We start from the raw sequence: 24157 nt of genomic DNA on the forward strand, positions 1-24157 counted from the left end.
GAAGGTTATTATTAATTGTAAAAATTAAGGTTATTAATTGTAAAAATTAAGTTTATTAATTGTAAAAACGAAAGCACCAATTGCTTAAAATGAATGGTGGAACTAGTCACATTTTCCAAAGATGCTGACACAACCATGCTTCTTCTTTAGCCTTTTCAAAGTAATATCTTCTAATCAGCAGATGGGTCATATATCAGAGATCATAGAACTGCTCAGGTTCTGTTAATGCCTCACCTTTGGAAATATTTTATAAAATTTTAAGGTGCATTTTTTTTTTCAAGTATGATAAAACAATTTCTAATGTTGAACTTATTTTCTTTATTGAGCTAATTATATTTTCTTTATTATACTGACTGAAATAATTTCTGATGCATCGGCCAAGATTTTTCTCCTCTAATGCTAAGTACTATGCTAGGCACTGGGAATGCACCCTCGAAGAGACAATATAAACCTTGAAATTGCAGAAAATGTGAAAGATTAATTGACTAATTAATAAAAGGCAAGATGTCACCTTGAAGTTGAAAAGAAATAGAATGCATGCTCTACCACAATATTGTAAATATTTGGAGTCAAAAAATTATGTTTTTATTCCTCCCCTTCATAACTCTTTATTAATCAAAAGTATTCAACTGATGATTATGAATGGACGAATGAATTAATAAATGAATGCATGGGAAAATCAATGGAGATAAATTTTAGGGGTCCATTTTGCTCTGCACTTTCTTAATCTGAATCTGATGAGTGGTGTCAGACAGTCCTTACCCTTGTGCTATTTATTTCAGAAAGAAGATAAAACTTCCATCCCATAATGGATTTTGATGGAAAATATTATAAAGGCATAATTTCCTTACAGTTAAATAAAAGTACTTATAATGTAAGATTATTGCAATATAGTTTGTAGGAGACAGGGAGAGTTGGGAACATTATGTAGGGAGAAAAAAAATAGAGTAATAGTCAACTATTTATTTCTCAGTCCTTTCTACAAAGTAGGCTTTTTCTTATTGCTTTCTGAAGGACAGGAGTGCTTCATAAAAGTAGGCAGACCAACTTACTGTAAGACATTTTTAGTTTTGCCTTCCTTCTAACCTTCAGTCATTCTCTCTTTCAGTTAAAGATAATGTCACTTTTTTCTATTTTTCCGCCATAAATTTCCAGCCATGGAATATAATGTGGAAACCAGTTATAAAGTTTCATTGTCACTTCTGGAGATGTTATAAGGCAGATAAAATCTTTGAAAAAGTGTGATTTTTGCCACCATTCTTATCTCAGTCTTAGGAGTTGTACTTCTGAAAAATAATCTAGACTTGCTCTCTCTTTTGAGATTTAATGACCTGTTATAAATGAGCAAGTGTGACAAACATCCTTTGTCACATAAAGATTTGTATTGAGCTTAGAGTGGATGGCCATCAAGAATAAGATTTTTTTAAATCTTGTTTTTAACAAATGCAAGGATCATTATATTTCTCCTATTTTAAAAGTCAAGATGAATCTCTCACTCTTAATTATATTAGTTCTATTTATTAAATTATTATTTTTTACAATCAGAATTACTTTCATAGAATGTTTTTTTGCAGATGTTTGAAGAATATATGCCAGGTTTTTTGAGGGGTAATAACATTTTAAATCAACTCTATTGAACTCCTGTGATAGATGCTCTGGGGGCATAAAACATAGACATAAACTCTATCCAGGGACGTGTCAGAAATAAAATAGAACACAGCTAAGCAGTTTCCAAACTTTTAGATTTCAAGGTAATTTGGAAAGTAAATACTTCCATCATTCTAATGTATTAATATTGCTCTGTGTCTTATAAGAATTTATTAGCATATTATTAATCCATATAGAAGACACAACCATTACAGTAAGGAGCATTGTGCCACATAGATCACACTTAGAAAATCAGTCTCTCTCTCTCTCTCTCTCTCTCTCTCTCTCTCTCTCTCTCTCTCTCTCTCTCTTTCTTGCACTCTTTCTCTCTGTGTCACTTAGCTGTGTTTGCTAAGTGATTCAGTTTTTCCTCATGTTTCTCTGTTCATTAAAATTCTGTAAATACATTAAGGGCATGAATTAACAGTAAGCTTTGAATCCAAAGATAATATATCTCGTCACGTAATGAACAGAACTTAGAGCTCATGTGTCCCCCAGTCTGCACACCAAGCTCTGAAGGAGATCTGTCCTGGAAAAGAGGAAATTGGCACTGCCTATTTTGTAAGTCACAGGGAAATCCACATACATGCCCTAAATAAGCAATGCCAAAATCAATTCTATCCTGGGATAAAAGAACAAAACATACAGCAATAAGTACAGCATATTTATGTGAGGGACCAGTTGGAGTGAAAGATACAGATTCCATTCAACTGAGGGGATTATAGGACCTGAAAATAAAATTTCTTCAGTTAAGTAGATACTTAACTGCCCTTTTTAAGCATGCACCAAAACTGTTCTTTATATTGTCATGTAAGAGGCAAATACAACTTCTTACTAGTTGTAGTGATAACATATAAATACTGCATTATGGGCACTTTCATACTTGAAAAATGTTTTCAAATATAAAATTTGATTCCAATAACATTCCTATGAGATGGAGAAGTTATTATGAGTCACATATACAAATGATTGCAAATGCATAAATATATTCACATGTATAGCGTATATATTCTTGTGTACTTGTTTAGAACACAGAAGCTAGTCCAAGAAAATGCATATTGCTTATAAGATCCAGAACTGAGACTTAGATTCTGAGCTAATTTTTATTTTACATTATTGATCAGCATAGTAGAAATTAAACCAAGATATTTCAGCAGCACAATATCCCAAATATGTACTAATGCACCATAAGGAATGAAGTACTTGAGTATTTAAGCTTAGAATTCCAATTTACCTAGAACTAGCAAAGATAAGATCCTCTTATTAAGGAACAAAATAACCTCGTGACATGTGAGGTAGATATGTTTACCCTCAATCACTGCTTTATAGATACATTCAAAAAATGTTTCTCAGATATTGACTTATTTGAGAGATCTCAGTATAGAACCTTCTATGCATTCAACTCATGGATCAAAATAAAATTATAAATAAAATGTTCATTGAATCATTTTCATTTCCAACCATGTCCATATTTCTTTCTGTTTCATACTCCAAATATTGAGTGGGATTGAAATTCTCATGCATCACCAGGTTAAAGTTCTATCAAGACAACATTGATCATGGTATTAGCCAGTAGCAAAGAAATTTTGTTTTTTGACACCTTCTACTTCTTTGATTTTGAACCTCCGATTCTTAGGCTATGAAATGAGACTAACTTGATCAATGTCTAGATTGTTTCTGGAGGAAAAAAAAAAAAACCCAGTATTACTAATAAATGATCACTTCTGTTTGTTTATTCCCAAGATGTAATAAAAGATAATTTGACAAAGCACTAATGATGGTTGTGAGAAAGAGACAAAGATAAATATCTCACTAGCACTTATGTTTCGAAGACAGTAGTTAATAAGAACGACCTTGGAAATTGGATTTTCATCAGTGGCTTAGTGAGAAGTGAGTAGAGAGTTTACTGTGTTAATTTTTTCACCAGTCTGCAATCTTCAATATTCAAGAAGACCAAAAGGCTCAGGAAAAGATTCAATCATTTACATTTTCTTTCTGTCCCCAAGAAAGTAATCATGCATCTGTGTTTAGAAACTGCAGATATGGTGGTTTAGGTCTTTAAGTAATTTGAGGAATGATGACACAAATAAATGAAGAACTTTCTGGATTCATTGTATTTAATAATGATAGTTACGTCAAATGTGACTTTTTAATCCCTAGATTTTAAAATTTTGGACTCTAGGATTAATGTTGCTTTCCTTAGAGTCACTTTATATGCTGTTGTCACATCAGACAGTACTATAGCTGTGTAGGTGTCTCTATTGTATGTGTGTCTGTTTATTATCTGATGACTTTAATGGTTTCTTGTTTAAAATTCAGTTTTAGACAATTTACTTAGTTTCGCTTTGCCAACTTTTTACTTATTTTAAATTTTTTTCATCATATATGTTTGTAAGCCACATCAAATCCTTTAGAGAACAAGTTGATGTTGTGTGGGCGGATGGGTAGATAGGTGGAAGGTACACGGATGGATGGATAAAAGTCATCTGGGGTAGGAGATCATCACAATTTATTGGAGGTCTGAATAATCATATAGCTTTGCCATTAATTAGCAGTATAATTGTGGTTTATAAAACATTTAATTTTCTAGACTCAGTATCCTGAGACATAAAACTGAGGGCTTAGACTAAAGATCACTAAGGTCTGATTGTTCCAGAAGATATGTGACTGCCTGAATGAAACATGATTCCATTCCCTAATGTGTCGTGTGCTAGCAATGAAAGCCTGGATATTTTAATCAGGGTAGTTGAAACTGCCCATCATTGGCATGTTACAATAATAAAGTCTGTTTGGCCTCATTACCAGTAAGGATTTTCAGTTCAACCTGTGTGACTAATTAGTCCATTCAGTCACAATAGTTGGACTAGAGATTCATATTGATGCAGCTAGAAGCCTAGGTTTACATTTGAAAACATTTGTCAGTATTTATTTAATTTGGAAATTGCCAAAATCATTTCCAAAGGTGCTTTGTCCAAAAACATTTATTTGATCACCCTCATATTCTACTTTCCCTTTCAGTATCTCTATTCCATTACTACCAGTATTTGGAGGTCTTGCATCCCCAAATTCTAACTAGTAAGAATTCAGGAGAATAGATTATTTCCCTGTTTTCTTGAAGGTTTAACTTTTGTCTTTTAGATGATCCTTCTACACTGGGTTGGCTAAAAATGCAATATGAGCTATAGATGTCATCATTAGTTTAAAGAAATAATAGAAGAGATACACCATCTTCATAAAAAAAAAAAAAAAAAAGACAGATTTGGTTTCAAGATTCTTAACACCAGATTTATTTTTTGAAGGTTTACTATTTTGCATAAATTAGCTGAAACAATGTTCTTTTGATTAGGCAGGAATCCAGTTTTATTCTTTCTACCATCATTTCCTTAAAATTAACTTATCTGCAACATTATCCCCACATTTTTATATTTTCCTTTGAGTTTTGCCTATTAAGATAACCAGTGTCAAACATACATAAAAACAAATGTTAGATTGTGTAAGACAGGTGATCTCTTTACCATGTGGATTTTTTCTATTCAAACCTACTTTAACTGTTCAGAAACCACTGCATACATTTTAAGTAGCTGAGAAAATTTTCAAAATTGAATGACTTTCAAGTCCATCTTTTTCTCAAGCAAACACCTGATTTATGGTCACTTTTTATAATAGCCTAGGGCATCAATTGGGTGGAAAACATTAAAAAAATATGAAAACCGACAGTTTTCAGAAATATTTAAGCTTTGCCCTAAATATTCATGAATGCCAATGTTCACACATTCAAATTGGGTAAATGAGTATACAAATGACTATTTTTTTGAGCAGATGCTTAACTATAACACTTATAATAACAACACCTTCACCTGCATTCTAGATAAGGATGCTGTTGGTGAATATTAAATGAAGTAATAGATATTAGAGCATGATTACATTTCAAGAAAAAAAAAAAAACAAGCTATCTGAATTGGGTCAATTGTTATTTATATTAATGAGTGATTTGTTCATCTGCCTTAGAACAGAGTGGCTACAGTAAGTTAATTCAGGCAGAAATTACAATTTGTACCTTGATGTATAGTGAACATAATTTATGCGCACAAGGAAATACTATGCATAAATGAGGTGCTTTATATTTGTTTTTGACTAATTGGTGCTTTATATTTGTTTTTGACTTTTTTTGTATTTCTGTTCTGGAGTTAAAATTTATCCTCCAAACAGTGGATCTCAGTTTATTATTTTATTTTTATTAAATAGTGAACCATGAGGCTGACATTTTCTGTGACATCTATGATTCAGAAAAATAATTGACAAAGAACCAAAGCTTTATAAAAACAATGAAATTATTGTAAGATTTATTCAGTGTATAAATTTCTTTTGCCCCTTTCACAATTGTTGACTAACTAAAATTGCCAATTTGATGTAATGCTATATGAATTTTTTTTTAATTGTCTACTATTGAAGAATTTGATATATATTACATTTGACTTATTTTTTTGTGATTTTCCCCTCTTGGAGACAATTGTGATATCCCCTGACTCCTAGAAACTTCTCGTTCCATAGGTTATCAGTACCATGGGTTGGACTTTGCTTGAGGAATTTGTGACACTAATTCTAAATCCTGTCAGATTTCTTTACAAGGAACCTCACCCAGTAATTAGTTTTCTTCAGAGAAATAGATTTTGTCATGAAAATCAAGCATGATAGCCCTCTTTTCTTCCAGAGCAGCTTTGCATAGGGAAAAATATCAGCAAGAACAAATGTCCATCAATTAACCAAACATGGCATATTTCAGCTAGTACCATACCAAATCCATTAGCCTAAATATCAGTCATGGCCATGAAAGATTAGTTAAATAATGTTATATGAGTAAGCATCATTGCTTGAGATCATATGTGTGTGTATACAGACACACACACATACACACACACACACACACACACACACACATACACATATTCATACATACACCCGTGTGTAATATCTATGTATGTGTATGTATTATTTTGGATGTCTATAAGTAGACTTACTGTTTAGAAATAAAGTTTCAATTAAAGTTTTACAAAATTCAAAAATTTCTTTGTGTAAATACATTCACAGTGAACATTCTGTTGCAGTTTGAATTTGTTCTTCTCTTCACAGAGTTGTCTTTCTGGTCAAGTTTTCTAGCAGGTATCTTCACTGGAATGCATCTGTCTTCAGCATGGCTTTTTATCATCAGAAATAAAGTCTAGGAATGCTATTGTTTTCAGGGTTATAATATTACAGGCTGCATTTAGCCATTCTTATATCATGTATTTTTAACCACACAGATATGCAGTTGGGTTGTATTTTAAGTGGAAGCATGTGTATATACAGCAAATCCCATTACTACAGATGAGTGAAGGGAGACTCATGTCTCTGTGTGAGAAGAGTAACATATCAGCATTTCTGTAGTTTCTATCCTACCAAATACTCTTTCCATATTACCCCTGAGTATTAAGGCAATTGGTCTAGCTTTGTGCATTGAAAACATCCTTTCTCTCTTATCCAGAATATGTTTTCCCCAAATGTTAGTGCTTGTATGCAGAACCTGATAAAGTTTCAGTGCCTTTCTTTCTTGAATCATATTCGAGTCATTTTTTTCCCTCTAAAGGTAGAGAGACTTGCTTCAGTAGACATTTTAAACAAGAACAGATGCTTGCCAGATGCATACACAGACCACTCTGAATCAGGGAAGATCAGCATGGTCGTTTGACCTCTGAGTGGTTAAATGCACAGTTAGAAACACTTACTTAAATGGACTGTTATGTAAAGCTAATTCTTTCACTTGATCAACCTCTATCTCTTACAGCAGGTTGTCTCTGCTCTGACAAAGGTTATAAACATCAGGGAAAAGTATACTAAAGAATAGAATTGATTAATGTGATGAATTTAAATTTTTTCCTACCATTCTCACAACAGTAAGTCCTAGAAAGACATCTCCAACCACAGTGAATTAAATTTAAATTACACAGCTTTAGCTAAAAAAATTGCTCAATTAATTTCACCTCAAAATGAAATTTGATTTTTTTTCCTACACTTGAACTACTTTCTGATTTTATCTTTTTTCCTTATATTGAGCCACTTTCTGATTTTTCATAGTGTGATGATTTCTGCCAAAGCATCAATTGATTTAAGATCTTTTATTCACAGGATTGTTTCTCAGTTTTAAATTTATGAATGAAATAAATATGTATAAATCAATAATGTATATTTATTATGCCAGAAAAATACATTAAAAACTAAAATATAGCTTTACAGAAAGGAATAGTGATTTTTTTCCTAACATAAGCGTTCTGTAGAAGGTACTATTGTATGACATCTTTTATTATTCTGGATCTGTATTTTGTGAAAGGTAACAACATCTCAAAATTTTCTGATTGTTATGGAATTGTTCCAAAGGAAAATAGCTTTAATTTTTTTAAAATTTATATTGCCTAAATAATTTAGCCTTCCATGAATCAGTTTCCACCAACTCACACATTTCTAGGTCATGAATTTATGTCAAGAAGCATGTTTATTTGATGCTTGCTTAAGTAACAATTTGAACCTGGGGGGCTGCAAAAGATGGAAGTTTATTTCAACAAAGTATATAGCAACTGTATCTTTATCAATACTAATAGGAGCCCTCAAGTTGAAAATAATTCATATGTACAACTTTTGGTTTAAAATATAAAATTATATTGTTTATATTATTTATAAAGATGGAAATGATATAATTAAAATGGTGCTCCCTTCATAGAACGTTAAAGACAATGTTGATAATATTGGAATTTTTAAATGATCATTTGCAGTGGGATTCTATTCTAGGTACTTTCATGTAGTAATTTAATTTTTTTTTTTTTTTTTTTTTTTTTTTTTTTTTTTTTTTTTTTTGTACCAGGGATTGAACACAGGGACACTTAACCACTGAACCACATTCCTAGCATTTTATTCTATTTTGAGACATGTCTCACTAAGTTGCTTTAAGACCTTGGTAAATTGCTAAGGCTGGTTTTGAACTTGTGATCCTCCTGCCTCAGCCTCCAGAGTCACTGGGATTACAAGTGTGTGCCACAAGGCCCAGAGCTATAGTCTTCATTTTTTCAATGAGAAAAATATATCACAGAGTAGTTCTTAAACATCTATAGCAGGTTTTTGTTTGTTTGTTTTTGTTTTTAACTCTGACATATTGACATCTTAGGGCAAATAATTCTTTGCTGTTAGAGCTGTAGTGTTAGAGCATTTAAGGTTATTTTAGCAAGGTCTCTAGTCTCTGCCTACTTGATACAAAAGTAACAGACCCACACCATCACCTCAGCCTAATAACCTTAATATCTCTAAATGTTGCCAAAGGTTCCTCCACGTGGCAGAGGGGAAAAGCGACAATATGGCTGTTTAGATGAAAACCACTGGTTTAAAGCACTTATTCACATTCCTGTCCACCTAACAAGAATATTACAAGATCATAATTAATGCATAATTGATTGCATCTATTATATTAAAACTCCTCAAGAAAAATGAAAAATTATCTTGAATTAGTTAATTTAATTTTAATTAGTTTGAAAGAATATCCACTGTGGTTGAGAATAAAGGTAGTTTTCCACAAAAGTTGATCCTAGAAAAAAGCTGATTATCAGCTCAGGGATGTATTGGAACAATTGCCCTGCATGATCACATAATCCAATAACTTGTCATTATCACTTCAGTTTGGATGTTAGCCTGCATGATGAGCTTGTGCCAAGAGGAAAAGGATTCTCTCCCTTTTAAAACCTTCTTTAATGAGAGAGACCTTATGACTACAATGCCACTTGCTGATAGTTTTCACTGTTAACAGGTATACTTTCAGGAAATTCAATATTTTGGACTTCTTTTAAAATAACAACAGCAAAATGAATGAATCTGGAAACTCTCAGAAGATATAAGATCAGAATAAAATAAACTGATCTCAAAATGCTATTTAAAGCTACTTAATGGCTTATATTTATTTACAACTATATTGTGAAGTATTAGGGTCTGAACAAATTCTGCATTCTAAATTAATGATCCTGTGCTTGAAAGATTTTAAACCTAATATGTGACATGAAATTCCATTACCCCTTGGATCCATTTTTGAAACTGCTACAACTTTCTTAAAATGTATTTATTTATACCTTATCCCTGACAATATTAGGGACCCCTTTCGTGAAAGTAAGTCATACCATATTTCTGCTTTTTCTTTGAAATAACACCTATATTATTTTAATTCCATGTTTAAATGAGGACTGCTTCCATGTTGCAATTCTGAATCTCCTCTAAGAAATTCAAATCTCCTTAATCCTTAGCAGATGTAATGAGGTATTTTTCTCTTTGTACCTTGGAATCTCTCTGTTTTACTTTCACATCAGTCAAATCTGATGTAAACCTTCACAAATTCCATGCAATAACTCTCCTGAGTTTATCGCTGCTGTAAGTGGCAGTAAAGAACAACCTTTGGTGCTTGTCAATGTGTTGATTATGTGACTAACTGCTAGGATTTACACTCTGCTTTTTATTACAGCGATAGTTATCTTTTTTGCTGTAAGTGCAATGAAGCAACTAGAATGTCACAGAGGAAGCGGTCACCTCTCCCCCACTACTCAAAATACACTTTTCATTTATTATGACACCTTAATGATGTAAAGGACAAGGGGGGAACAATACCTGCTATCTGAACACTGCAAAAATGAGATTTGAATGTGAAGCGTAACACAAATGAAAAGTATCTTAAATGGACTATATTTGCTTCCCTTTTTTGCATCAGTGAGAGATATATGCAATTCTTCTCTTAATCTGTGTTTCCTAATAATGACAGGCTACATCTCAAAGATTTATCAAACTCTACCTGGTCGTGAATGTAAAAGGTTATGGTTGCTCTGCTTTTAGGAAGCCAAGCACAAGTACTACATAAAGCCCACTGATGCATACATTGTAGCACTCCAGGGCTGTAATAAATTTCAGATCATCTGTTCCTGCCAGCTTGTTTTAAACATCTATACTCTACTGCATGTAGCTTTTCTCTGCATTTGAATGGATGTGAGTCTACAAGTTGGCCATCACCCTTTCTACATCCTCATGTAATTAAGGTGTAAGCAAGTTTTCACACACATGCAGATAGTTTCATGAGAGATCTAAAAATAAGTTTGTGAATTTAAACTTTGTGTTTTTGGGAAGGGAAATAATGAATTTGGTTTCTCAACCTGTAAGGTAAACACAAATCGTGTTTCACTTGTCAGTGAGACAAAGAGAAGACAATATGTGAGGATCCCTTAAATTAATCTTCTGATTGTGATTCTTTTGCAGACTACAGATGACATCCTTGTGGCCTCAGCAGAGTGTCCCAGTGATGATGAGGACATTGACCCCTGTGAGCCGAGCTCAGGTGGGTTAGGTTAGTCCACTTTTTTTTCTTACTTCCTTGCTTCACTGTAATTCTTTGTTGCATGTCACATTCCTAGAACTGTCCCTTTATGTATAGAAGGCTACCCCACCATATAATGGTGCATTCGATTATGGTCCTTACTTTTTACAAGGACAAATTTTCCTGTATTTATTTTTTTAAATGTTAAAAAACAAAACCCATCAAGATTATGTATTTCAGAAAAAGTAGTGGGGGACAGCATACAGGGTTGCTACCTTGCAGTTCATTTTCCAATAGCTTACAGCATAATTTCTGTGTGTAACAGTATAATGGACTTTCCTTTGGGTCACTTATATTAAAATTTTAAGGCTAAAAAATTGCAGTGCATTGTGCAAAATTATTTGACCTTTGTACTGACAAAACATACCCACCATTCACTCTGCCAGCAAATTACCTCAAATGGTGTATTTCTGAATTTTGGAAGTGAGAGTATTGTGGTAGTAGCATACCGCAGGTACAGTCCTTGGTGGATTTAATAGAGAAATATTTGAATCTTGCCACGGTTCCCTGAAATTCAAATGGATGCATTTTACTTGTAGATGATGCATAATTTCTCCTTCTTCTTTATGATATGTTTGCATCTCATCTGATGTGACTGATGTATAAACACTTTCCATATAGCCCTTGTGCCTTATATGCAGGCTGTGGATCCTGAAAATGAATGAATCACAGTCTAGATTTGAGTCCATATGTTGACAATTCCAAGTATTGAGGTCACTCATATTAGTTTTCTTTGTCAAAGCGTTGTTTCTTGAAATTCGGTTATTCTCTTGTTTGTGTTAACAAAATGACTGTAGAAGATATGAACTAGCCTCTGTCTGCTAGTTCATGATCTCCATAGATGTCACCTAGAGCCACAGGAGACCTGTATGTCACAATAAAATGACATATTTACATTCTTATGAAAGTACCACTTTAAAGTAAACCTATTATTCTAAAATATTGAATAAAATGTTTCAGGATGTACAGCTGCATCTCTTTTTTTAAAAAAAATTTGTTCTTTTTAGTTATACATGATAGTGAAATCCATTTTGACATAATTATACAAGTATGGAATATATTTTGTTCTAACTAGGATCCCATTTTTGTGGATATACACCATGTTGAGAGTCACTGTGATGTATTTATATATGTATATAGGAAAATTATGTCAGATTTTTTCTCATCACCCCTCCCTTTTCTTCATTCCCCTTTGTCTGATCTACTGAACTCCTATTCTTTTCTCCCTCACCCCCACTGTTATTGTGGGTTAGCTTCCACATATTAGAGAAAACATTTGACCTTTGGTTTTTTTGGGGGGATTGGCTTATTTCACTTAGCATGATAGGCTCAAAGGATTTAAAATCAACATACAACCTTAACACAGCCACATCAATGTTTATAGCAGCACAATTCACAATAGCTAAGCTATGGAGCCAACCTAGGTGCCCTTCAACAGATGAATGCATCTCTTTTTGATTGTCATTTCTCCCCGTTGACTGTAGCTACTGATGCAAACACTTAGAGAGCAGCTGCCCTTCAGTGAGGAGTGCAGAAGCCCCCTCTCAGCAAGGGTGGGTACGAGTGTGCTCCCACCCTTCTTCCTAGGCTCCACCCCTCAGTCAAGACTGTCAGCTCTGGCATCACCTGTCCTGTGTAACTGTTAGATCTCTGGTGATCATCCATTCAATACCCCACTCATCAATTTTAGCAACTAGTCCCTCTTAGTTGTATGGACAGATACAGGCACCTTATGACACCATCCTGGGTCTCTTGGCCAAGATCCTGCCTTTGTTTTTATTGGTATTCTTACGACTCTCTCGATGCTAATAAATAAATAAATAAATAAATAAGGATTTCAGCAATTGCTTTTTGTCAAATATTGTCTCCCATCTCTCTGTCTTCTTTCACCTTTACATTCCCTTTCCCCATTTCTCTTAAGCTCACATACCCTTTCTGCTGCTAATCCAGCACACCAAGACATTTTTCTTTTGTATCTCATTTTCTCTGAGGATCCTCCAACTTGAATTATTTCAATAATATCTGGTGTTTGTTTGTATAGAAGTGTGTAATTTTTGTTTTCCCAACTAGTGTTTTTTTTTTTTTTTTTTTTTTTAGCATTTTAATAGTGTTCAAACAGTGGTGAAAACTGCATAGGTTCTTACTGATCACGATTCTTGCTGATTTTCAGTGATCTGTTTCCCACTTTTCCTGTATCCGAATGGACTATCATTTTCTTTACATAGTCTGTAACTTAAGTACCCAGTAAATCCAGTGCAAGGACTCTAATTGCACTTTAAATTGTCGCTTTTTCTTTCTTCTTGAACTAAATGGCCCAGTTATTCTAGCCCTTGCTTATAGGTCTCACTAACCATTTCTCAGAGACTGGTCCATTGTTTCTGCTGTTCACAGGAGAACAGGATGGTGGGGGAAGAAGAAAAGGAGATGGAGCAGAGGAGACAGACAGAATCCCTTTGTCTTCCTCTACTCCTCTTCTTTCCCCTGGCTTTTTCTGCTTTGTTAGATATCATAACACAATGGAAGGTGAGTAGGAGCTTGCAGTATCCACGCTTCAGATGATTTTGCTTCCCTTTCTTCTTTACCACATCTCTCAGTGCCTGAAATCATCCTGTTTACTTACCTGTCCCTGGTTCACTAATGTATAGCTTGCAACCCCCACCGAAAGGTACATTCCATGAAGGAGGAACCCTGTTTGTTTGCTCCCTCCATGGGGACTTGTTCTGGAAGTGTAATTCTTTTCTATTGCACCAAAGTCTTTTACCCAAAACACAAGACAAACTTCCTGACTCCATCTAATGACAGCTACCTTAATACTCTCAGACCAAGCCTGGTATAACTTCTTATCCTCTCCTTTAGCATTTCCTTCCTCGCTCTTTAGTTTTTAACTCATCCATTCCTATTAAAGCAAGAACTTCAGATTCTTTTACATGGTGTACTCAATCACTGCAAGCTTGACTTGTGAATTTATCTCTCCAGGTCTTATTTTTTATGACTTTCCTATTTTCCACCTATCATTTAGGAATGTGTGTTTATTTTTTATTCCGTTTGAATACGAATATTGTTTCACATTAGGATGCCCCTCCTACGGGTCTTTCTTTGTGAATGAACTGTTTTTCTTAAATCTATTTCCTGCTTACTAGTTGTCTGAATACAAATATAAAATAATATTATCAATAATTATAATTGCTGATTTTATTAGGCTTTGAATGCCACTGGATGTATCTTGAGGAAAAGCATTTCAGATATCAGCAGGTCAAATTCTGGGAAACTGACTTTTTAGAAAAGTAACATATTGAGACATGTGAGAAATGCACGTCTGCTATGTACATTTGTGATTCCTTCAGCAAGTGAAAGCAGATTTTTCTAAAGAGATGCACAGTTACCTTAATAAGTGAATCACCCAGTCTTCTAGGTACTTCACCTTCCATGAGGATTTACACATGAATGTTTTCTAATCTCTTGGACCCTCCCCACCTTCAGAAATAGTTTTTCCTCTGCAAATGTTCATTATTTAGATGCCTTCCTAAGACTGTTAATAGAACAAACAAACAAACAAAAGATCCAGGATTATCTTGAGTATTTATAAGTTACACCTTTTATTAAATTTTTGATAATTTTGAGTTACCTTCCACCCAGGACTCTTAACAAAGAGGGGAGCTGTGCATTTAGTCATCAGTCTCATCATTGATAAGTATTATTGAGTCCTGGTGTACATCCACTGCTGTGCTAACCAAAGAGGTAAAAACGGAATTTATACCTTGAGTTGGATTCTAACAAGGGATTTTTCTTTATTCTACTCTAGATGCCATCTTAGTTATTCTTTCTGGTTTTCTGGTTCCTCACCTATGACATCAAAATATCACTTATTTTCAGAGGTGTTGCAAGAATTAGAATGAATATACTTAAGGCACTTATTGCAGTGTTTGGCATAAGGTAGAACATAAATGACAGCTTTCCTTTTTCCCAACTCAGTCATATAAAAATAATATTCAAGCTATTTTTACTCTTTATGTAATGCTGTTTCTTTTCCTGGCTGAAAATTGGTGGGCAACTGATAAAACCACTCAGGCCTCCTGATGGGAACTGTACATGTTGAAACTAGATCAGGGACAACCCCCTGGGTGGGAACACATGGAACTCAATTATGTTTGATTCTAGCTGCACTGTCCTGCAGTTCGCCTTGCATGATAACTGCACATTCGTACAAGCAGTGTTTTAGGTTATGAAAGGGTGGCTCTGCAATTTAGGAGAGCTAACTGAACCCCAACTCTTAGTCACAGATAGAAAGCAAGCAACCTCCAGGTCACTGTCCTAAAACTCCTGGTGTGAGCTGCCTGCACACCTGACAGATGAATGACCTTTTCTCCACACTTTGCGTCAAAAACACTTACACCTTTTGTGCTTTTCCCTCTGCCAAGAGGTGTGGTTGTTGGAATGAATGGATCAACATATGGAAGGCATGTTGAAGAACAATACCTTGCTTAGAATAACTGTTATATGAGTGTTTCCTGTTATTATTTGTGTTTCAGAAATATATATATATATATTCCAAGATTCCTTTTTATTTTGCATGAACATAAGTCTTTGTAGAACAGATTGCTTTGAAACCTTGCATTTTAGATTCACTTAGTAAATTCACAAAATGGCAATCAAAACCACTTGAGTTCCCAGATGGCCTTTAATCACACACATCAGTGTGTCTTTCTTTGGGGCCTTCTTCTAAGTGGAAGCCTTTCTCAAAACCCTTAGAGAAGTTTGGAAGGGGTGATTTTTATGTTGATATTCAAAATCTTAAGTGAAAATAATGACCCTCTTTGGTGCAAGAGCTTCCTAATGAATAACTCCAATTTGTTATTTGTTGTAAAGAACAGGTTTGGTTTCCTGTTTCCTGGGGGCCCTATTCAGGGAAGACAATTTCCTCTTAGATTTACAATGCTAAGAGTAAAGTGTCAATTCTTTTTGCACTTATATGGGGGAAGGTAGCTAATAAGAGAGTGGGCCCCTTTCAGATCAATTAAACTTTTGTCAAACTAGGAAAAGAAAAGCTCAGTGGAACAATAAAATATCTGGTTAGTTGCAGGAAAAGAGAGGGAGGGATCATCCATTTTGGGGGGCACCTTATAAACATTAGCTGAGTCAGAGGAGATGGAGAGATGGGGCCAGCAACTGAAGACGGCTGCAGATTGTGCATTGTTACATCACATTGACCAGGGTTCAGATCATGGGTAGCAATCCATCACCTGAAAGACTTGAAGTTAGGGAGGATTTAGTCTGCTCACTGCCGTTGTTTGCTCTTTACAAGCAGTATTCTATTTCACTATTTTCCAAAATTATAAATTATCTTCATAGTTAAGAAGATTCAGAGAGATTAATTTACTTAGTGTAAAATGAGAGAGCTAGTAGGCTGTATACTTTAGAAAAGGTGGGCTTTTAATTTCTTGGAATGTAGAAAGTTATTTCTCTAAAATTCAGGTACCTCACAACTATAGGATCAATTTTTAAGATGTTCATTTAAGTAATTCCATTTCATGAATTTAAATTTGATGGTAAAAGTTCCCTTACATGTATTACTCTTCATTAGGGTAAATTTACTGCAATTACCATGCAATTTTGAGTGGTTTTCCACTGTGCTATTTTGAGAAAAGATCAAAGGATTTCTATTGAATGATCCCATTAACCACATTAGGAATAAAGATATGTATATTGAACAAGGTGCATCTTTTCATTAAATAAGTAATCTCAATCATTTAAAGGAATATATCACTTATTAGATCATATTTTTTTAGAACCCAACTAGAAGATAATTTTGTTCTATATTTAATTTTGGGGTACTTATTATGTAGTTATTTAAAAGTTAGTTTCATTAGCCCATAATAGCCAACACATTGCTATAAAAAGAATGATTTTGAACTGCAGTCAGAAAAACAGCACTAATAAGTGTTCCATATTTGGGAACATGAGAGCATATCCTGAGTAATAGGTCAGAGTCAGTTCCAAGATCCCAGCTCCTCATTCAGGATGGATATCTGGAATTTGGTCAGTGATGCAGAAGCTGACTTTTAGGATGTAACATACTGATTTGGGAACTTTATAAATATATTTATAAAAATAAAATTCCCAATCCAGTGTGTTACATCATATATATAGATTTATATATATATATGTTTGTGTGTGTATGCACGTGTGTGATATATAGCATATTATATATATAAACTATATATATGTACATATATATTATGTATGATGTAACATACTGGAGGATAAAATTTACATATATAAACATGTATACATGATATATGTAAATATATATATGTGTGTATACATATATGTATGTGCATGTATATATATTATATATACACACATATCATATATATTTATATGTGTAAATTTACATGTACACATATATATATCATATCTATTGTCTTGGTTTATAACACTGGAAAGAAGTTTTAAAAATATTTATATATCAAAAGAACAGAGGAAGAATTTGGAAGTACAAATGCTCTAAGGGAAGACTAGAAACCTAGAAACAGGAAGAAGGTCTATCTCCAGTTAGGTCAGCCTGAGGTCAAATTTCCCAGCAACCAGTTTTCATCCACCAAAATCAGTTCCAACTGGGAGAATAGCAGAAAACAAAAGAACAAACAGAATAACTTTTTTTTTTTTTTTTTTTTCAAAATATAGCAAATTTTATTTAACCTGAACTATTTTGAACCTAATGTGCTTTTTGGATTTCTTTTGTACAATATAATGGGATGGATGGATTTCCATTACACTTTAGGAAAGTTTTTAACAACACTTTGTAGTAATTGGAGTACAAAACAGGATGTGAATACTAGTTATGACCAGGTCTGAAATAGAACTGGTTTGAGAGGCAATTCTTTCCTGGTCATGGGGAAGCTATTTAACATTTTTAATGCTCAATTTCTTAGCTGGTAAAGTGAAAAGAATGTGGTTACTATGAGATTGAAAAAAAGAATATGCATACACAGTGCTTGGCAGAGTGTCAGGCACATACTCAGGTTTAACAAATAAGCATGATGAACCTCATAATAGGTAGAGAAGTTGCTGCTACCAGCATAAGTTTTATTCCAGTGTATGAATTATTCTGTGCTGGTTCCTCATAACACATGCAGGTTTGATATGAGTGAACGATGAGCACAGCCCCTTTTAGTGTTAGAGAGAGTGGGCTTTATTAAAATATCTTATTATAATAATTATCATGTGAGTTTGCTGAGTTAGAGTACACATTTATTTGAATGTTTAAAAAATAGATGGAAGCTAATCCAGAACTCTCTTACAGTCACAGAAAAACCTGTTCAGTAGTGAGTACAGATTAAATTTATAAGCAGCCTGTATGAGTCCAGTCTTAAAGCATTAATAACATGTTTCACATTATATCTTCATTAGAAAATGCTAAAGTACCATAAAAGCCTTTCTAAAATGTGACACACGTCCTGTTGTGCTTTGGAGGGAGACAATGGGATACTTTTTCATGCTCTAAAATATTCACCAACCTTGAAAGGAGAAATGTAGTATAGGTTCTGAAAAATATAGGGTAAGTCTATCTTTTATTAAAACCTAAAATCCAAAAAGAATGAAGTCCCATTCTGTTGCAAGTCGTGTCAAATACCTGTTTTGATAATGAAATTGGTTCCTGTGGAGTTTTCTTTCTACCTTATTAATTACATTTCCTCGGATGCTATCAGAGGTAAGGCAGCATATTCTGTGTTCCACTCCACAGGGCACGCTGCCTCCACAAAGAACCAATATGCTTTCATTGTTACCATATGTGCCCCAAGGAACAGCAAATGCTACATTTGGCTTTAGCCCCCAGGTCTCATCTCAACTCACTGACTCCTTGATGAGATCACTGTCATCATTAGTAGCTCCTAACTCATCCACAGGCTGTTATAAGAAGCTTGGCACTATAAAATAAGAAAGGCAAGAATCCTTTATTATTTTTCCAGGTTAAAAATATGATACGTTAGAGTTGCCAGTACCACCAGAGCCACATAAACAAAGAAATAAACAAACCTAGGAGAAAGAGGAGCCACATGTATGAGCCCACTGTAGTCTTTTTGTTCCATTGAGTAAACTTGGGAAGCCAGGGTGACTGAGTTCAAATCCAAGCTCATTCCCCTGCTGTGCAGTCAGAACCTCTGTATGTCTGAATTTTTGCATATGCAAAATGACATGAATCATGTCCAATCCTCATGCCATTGTGGTGCTGATAAAAATGAGAGGAATCCTGAAGTGCACTTAGCATACAGTCTGCCACATGGAAACTTTGATAATGTAAATGAGATTTTCATTAGTTCTAAGCTAAGGAATAAACCATAAAAGAAATTGAAATAAAGAAGGGAAATATTAGTCATTGGCACCTTAGCATCTATAATGTTTTACAAAGTACTGTGAATTTCTGTCAGTATAAAATTTTTCTCAGTAACCACTGTGTACTTAGTGAGACAGGAACAGTGACTTAAGCTGCTTATATTTCAGTTGCTATGGTGGGGGGAAGCATGTGTATTTGCTATTCTTTTTTCTGGTAGAAACAAACTGAGGGCTCTGCCCCACCAAGCATTTCAGGCAAGGAATGATCAGCTGTCCCACTTGCTCTGATAATCCCCTTACCCTTTCTGTCACGGCACTCAGGAACACTCTGGGCAGCATGACTTACTGGACATAACTACCCATGCAATAGCCCCACCCCATGATGGATGTCTTGTCTTCCATATTCCTAATTCTAGGCGTGACAGCCTTCCCTCTAATGGGCTCAGAGGAGAAGCTGTATCGTCTTTCACCTTAGCTATCGCACTTTGCACTTGCACCAAATAGAATATCATCTTTTCCCTTTTACAAAAGAAAATTGAGATGGCAATATCTTCATGACAGGAATATAAAGATGATAACCCAAAATGAATAGATCCAGTTTTAAATCAGGAAAACTGCCCCATTGAAAACAGTGCAGTAGGAACTCCACCCTGGGCTTCATCCAGAGCACACCATGAAATTTCAGAGCAGGGAAGGAAGGGAAAAAGAATTGACTTAACAATTTTAGAAACTCTAAAACCTAACCATAAGAGTTATTACTTCCAAGATAATAAACCATATCATCAGCTATTACCAAAGAATAGTCTTAGATGATTGATTTCATGACATATAAAACATAAACTATCATAATAAAAATTTGAAAGAGGGAGAAATTTAATTCACTCCCAACCATAGAAGCCAGAAAGCACTGATCCATTAAAGACAGAATGTTTCACAGATAAACAGAAACACTTCACATGCAGCACCGCAATTAATGGCCTAGAACAGCATGCCCTGCGTTGTAAATGGTCCTTTCTGCCACCTCAACTCACAAGACTTCCATTCATGAAAGGGAAGCCCTCAAATATACTTACCCCCACAGAGATAATGTCCTTGAAAGTCCCTGCCACAGCTGACCAAGCCATGGTATGCATTATGTGTTACAGAATTGTCTAATGACAACTGCAGATTCAGTACCTTTTGTGTGAAAGACACAGGGAAAGTAATCAGACCATCATTGTGGAGGTTTTTATAAAGACCTTTATCCTTTTCAGAGCACTTGCGTATTTATTGTCCAATCTGACCTGATCCTCCCAGTGACCCTAGGAGATAAATAATATAAATGTTACCATCGAGTTTTTGATGAAGAAATGCTAACAAAGGGTAAGGAATTGCCAACTGTCACTCAGCAAGTTAGGTGCAGTGCCTGGACAAGAATCTAGTGTCAATCCCATATTCTTTTTCCTCTCTGTACTGCTTTTCTAAGATTCAGTGGGAGTGCAAACTCCTATAGCAAAGGACAGATAAATGGTAAGAGGTGAAGTGGAATGTAACTTGAAGGGGCAGAAATGCACAGCTGCTTAGAAAAGAAGCCTAAAGTGTTAACTTCTTTCCCGTTGGGATAAAATAGGAAATTCCAATAATAATAATAATAATACTCTGCAGTCATAAATGTAGATACATGGAATGTATGAAACTCAAATAGCTGTAGATAGATCTGGGTTTAAATTTTATCTGTGCCACTAGAAGCCTAAATAACCTAACTACTTTGAGACTCAGTTTCCTTTCCTGTAAAGTAATGAGAATACCTATACCACCTAACTGTGGTATTTGAGTAATAAACTTGATAAGGTGTGTATTGCTCTCAACCCAGAGCCTATCATATAATATAATTAGTAAAAGCAAAGGTTGTTAACTTAGTAAAATAAGAAAAGAAATGTACGCATTGCAGTGAGTCAGAAATCACATAGCTGTATTGAGCAGCAGTTGGTAAGTAATGTTAGAAATATCTAATAAACTAAAGTCCATGTTATTTCTGGGAGGAAGTAAAGAAAGAGGATTTTGCTAATGCAATATATTTAAGTTAATCCCAAGGTATTGTGAAATCTTCTGTAGAAATTGTCAGAAATCTATCCATACCTACAAATTCATGAAGTGAGAGGGGAAAAAGACAACTTTAGCAACTCAGTGAGAGAAGTAAAGAGGTTCTTTTGTATTTGCTGGTACATACACACATACATGCTTGTATACACACATAGCACACATTACTCTAGCTATAACATGGTATAATTTTATCTTACTATAAACCAGGTTCTCCCAAAATTCCTGATTCTAAGCCATGAGGTTTCCTTGAAGTGCATCCCCTGTTTTTGTATAAGACAAAGTGTTCAAATTTTTCTACTTGTATGAAAGTGAAATGTCTTGAGAAAAAATGATTTCTAGGTCTAAGTGTTTCTGGCTGTTGTAGTTGATGAGCTCCCAGGAAGGTAAGCCTATTTTGCTATCAAGAAGCAAAGTTGAGTAAAAATAAGTAATAAAGAGTATCATCTACATTTCCATATATAGCTCTTCTTGCATTTTCTGAAATGTAATACATTTTGATGAAAAACACATACAGACTCTCTGGACTCCCTAGCCTGGAAACTGATTTTCTCAGCTCTTGCCTATATGATTTTTTCTTCTGCCTGACAATTATGGAAAGTTTGACTTGACTGATGAAAGACCCTTCTTAACTCATTCCTTTAGCAACAGGACTGAAAAGTACCCTAGAAACTTCCGTGACTACTCTCTTGAATTGATAAAAAGAGCTCAAAGTTTACTATCAAACTTTGTAGCCCTGTGGATGTCAGATATGTTGATATAAATGAGGAACCCAAATGAAAACTGAAGACTGTTGACCTGGTTCACCTGAAATAATTTAGTGACTTTAGTCATTGGGATCCAGCAGTAGATTATTTGGAAGAATAGAGAAAACAGATAACGATATTTGCATTAATACATATTGATTCCAGTTCTCGAGCACAGGAGAAGTAACTTCTAGTTTAATAATATAAATAACATAATTACCTCTTTTATGTAAGAGATCACGGAGGGTTAGGGTGGGAGTTAGGGAAGTATTGAAGTAAAAATATTTTATAAAGAATCTAAAATATTATCACCAGTGTTTCGCCCACTCCCTAGTCCCCTTTGCTAAAAATTTGAAGTCGAAGATCTCTCACACTTTCTTAGAGGGTAACATTCACCACATTTTACCCCCTGCACATTTATCAGCTTACAAAAATCTTTTTCTCTAATCAGTTAAGAAACTACACTTTGTTCAATTTTCATTAGAGTTTGGAAGATAGAGAAATTGGTAAGAAAGAGAATTAGAGTCACAGGAAACTGTCAAAGGACTAATAATCAAGTCTGAAAAGAAGAAAAAATAACAGAAAGGTAATATCTCAGTAAGATTTTATTATAACATAGAATACATACCAATATGGGTGATGTAATATATAGTGAATTTATTCACTTTTAATTTTGTCCTGGTTATTGGATTACTTCCTAAAAACAAATGAAAAAATCATATTCTTAGCAGTATTCACATCTTCTTCACATCGTGTCTCTGTGTATTTTGCACAGATACATCTACTGGGTTGTTTGTATTTTTCTATGTCAATTGGTGTATGCTCTGTGAGGTATTTCCTCTTGGGCTGTCATGGCATTACAAACATTTTTTCCCTTCCTTTCTCATCTGCACTTTCACTTTGGTTGTAATACCTCTGTAAAATTATTATTCATGGAGTCAAATGTGCCAATGTTTTCACATATGACCTCATTCCATGGCCTACAATCTGGGTGATAAATTCCATATCCACTTTCAAATTTCTTCTCGCTCTTCCTCTAAACTCACTATGCTGCAGCCACTCTGGCTCTTGTTTGGTTTCTGAAAATTAAACTCTTTCCCTTCCTCATGGTCATGCCACATTTTGTTCTTCCTTATTAGTAGCCACTCCTGCCCACTTCTGACTCCCTAGTGTCAACCATAAGCCTCGATCCCACTGCTGTGTGGTGCCTCCAGTTTTCCACCATCATGCATCTCCCAGCCATTACTTTATATTTAACTGTGTGATTCTTTGTTGTCGTCTCTTCACCTTGCTATATTTCACAGTCTGTGAGGGCATATGTCCTGTGCACTTGACTATATGCTATACCATCCTGTCCCTGTAACATAACCATAGCTCACTGTATATTCATTGACAGGAGGAGGGAAGATTCTAGAGAAAACTTCACAAAAGATGGAACACTTAAACTAAGTCTTGAGGGGTAAATACTAATTAGACAAGAAGGAGGAAAAAGACCCTATGAACAAAACCATGGAGATAGAACTTGGTATGTGTGGGATGTAGGGACAGCAATATTGTTATTATTGATAACTTATTTTGAAAAATATGGAAGATTACATTTGAGTAGTAGCTGTGAGCAGACAATGAAGTGCCACAAGAACAGTAGGCACCACCTTGTACTTAGTAAACATTATGATGCTTTCCAGGGTTCTTATAAAATCTGAGGGACGCTTTTACCACGTAAAAAGTTCAATGAACCTGCAGGCAAAGCAACTAAGCTATGGACACACTGGATAACTGAAGAACAGGATTCTGTAAATGGCATAATGCTATGGCTTCCCTCAGAGACAAGGGAAGAACGTGTATGTTTCTCTGTTCATTTTCAGTGTCCACCCAAATTATACAAGGCATAGTTGGCCATGGCCTCTCCTTCCCATGTGGTGCC

General features: G+C 34.7%; 1 protein-coding gene across 36 annotated transcripts in view; it reads left to right on the plus strand.

The window, feature by feature from the left end:
* The window catches only part of NRXN1 (neurexin 1), a 1087847-nt gene that overhangs the window by 1026441 nt on the left and 37249 nt on the right, over nt 1-24157 (plus strand). For 24 of the 36 annotated variants that reach the window (XM_079110028.1, XM_079110037.1, XM_079110043.1 and 21 more), the window contains one exon: nt 10957-11044. In XM_079110028.1, coding sequence (XP_078966154.1) covers nt 10957-11044 — 88 coding nt within the window. The remainder of the gene's footprint in view (nt 1-10956; nt 11045-24157) is intronic. The other 12 variants (XM_079110040.1, XM_079110060.1, XM_079110046.1 and 9 more) reach the window with 1 other exon arrangement.

The sequence above is a fragment of the Sciurus vulgaris genome (assembly GCF_902686455.1).
Source record: "Sciurus vulgaris genome assembly, chromosome: 14".
NCBI classification, from domain to species: domain Eukaryota; kingdom Metazoa; phylum Chordata; class Mammalia; order Rodentia; family Sciuridae; genus Sciurus; species Sciurus vulgaris.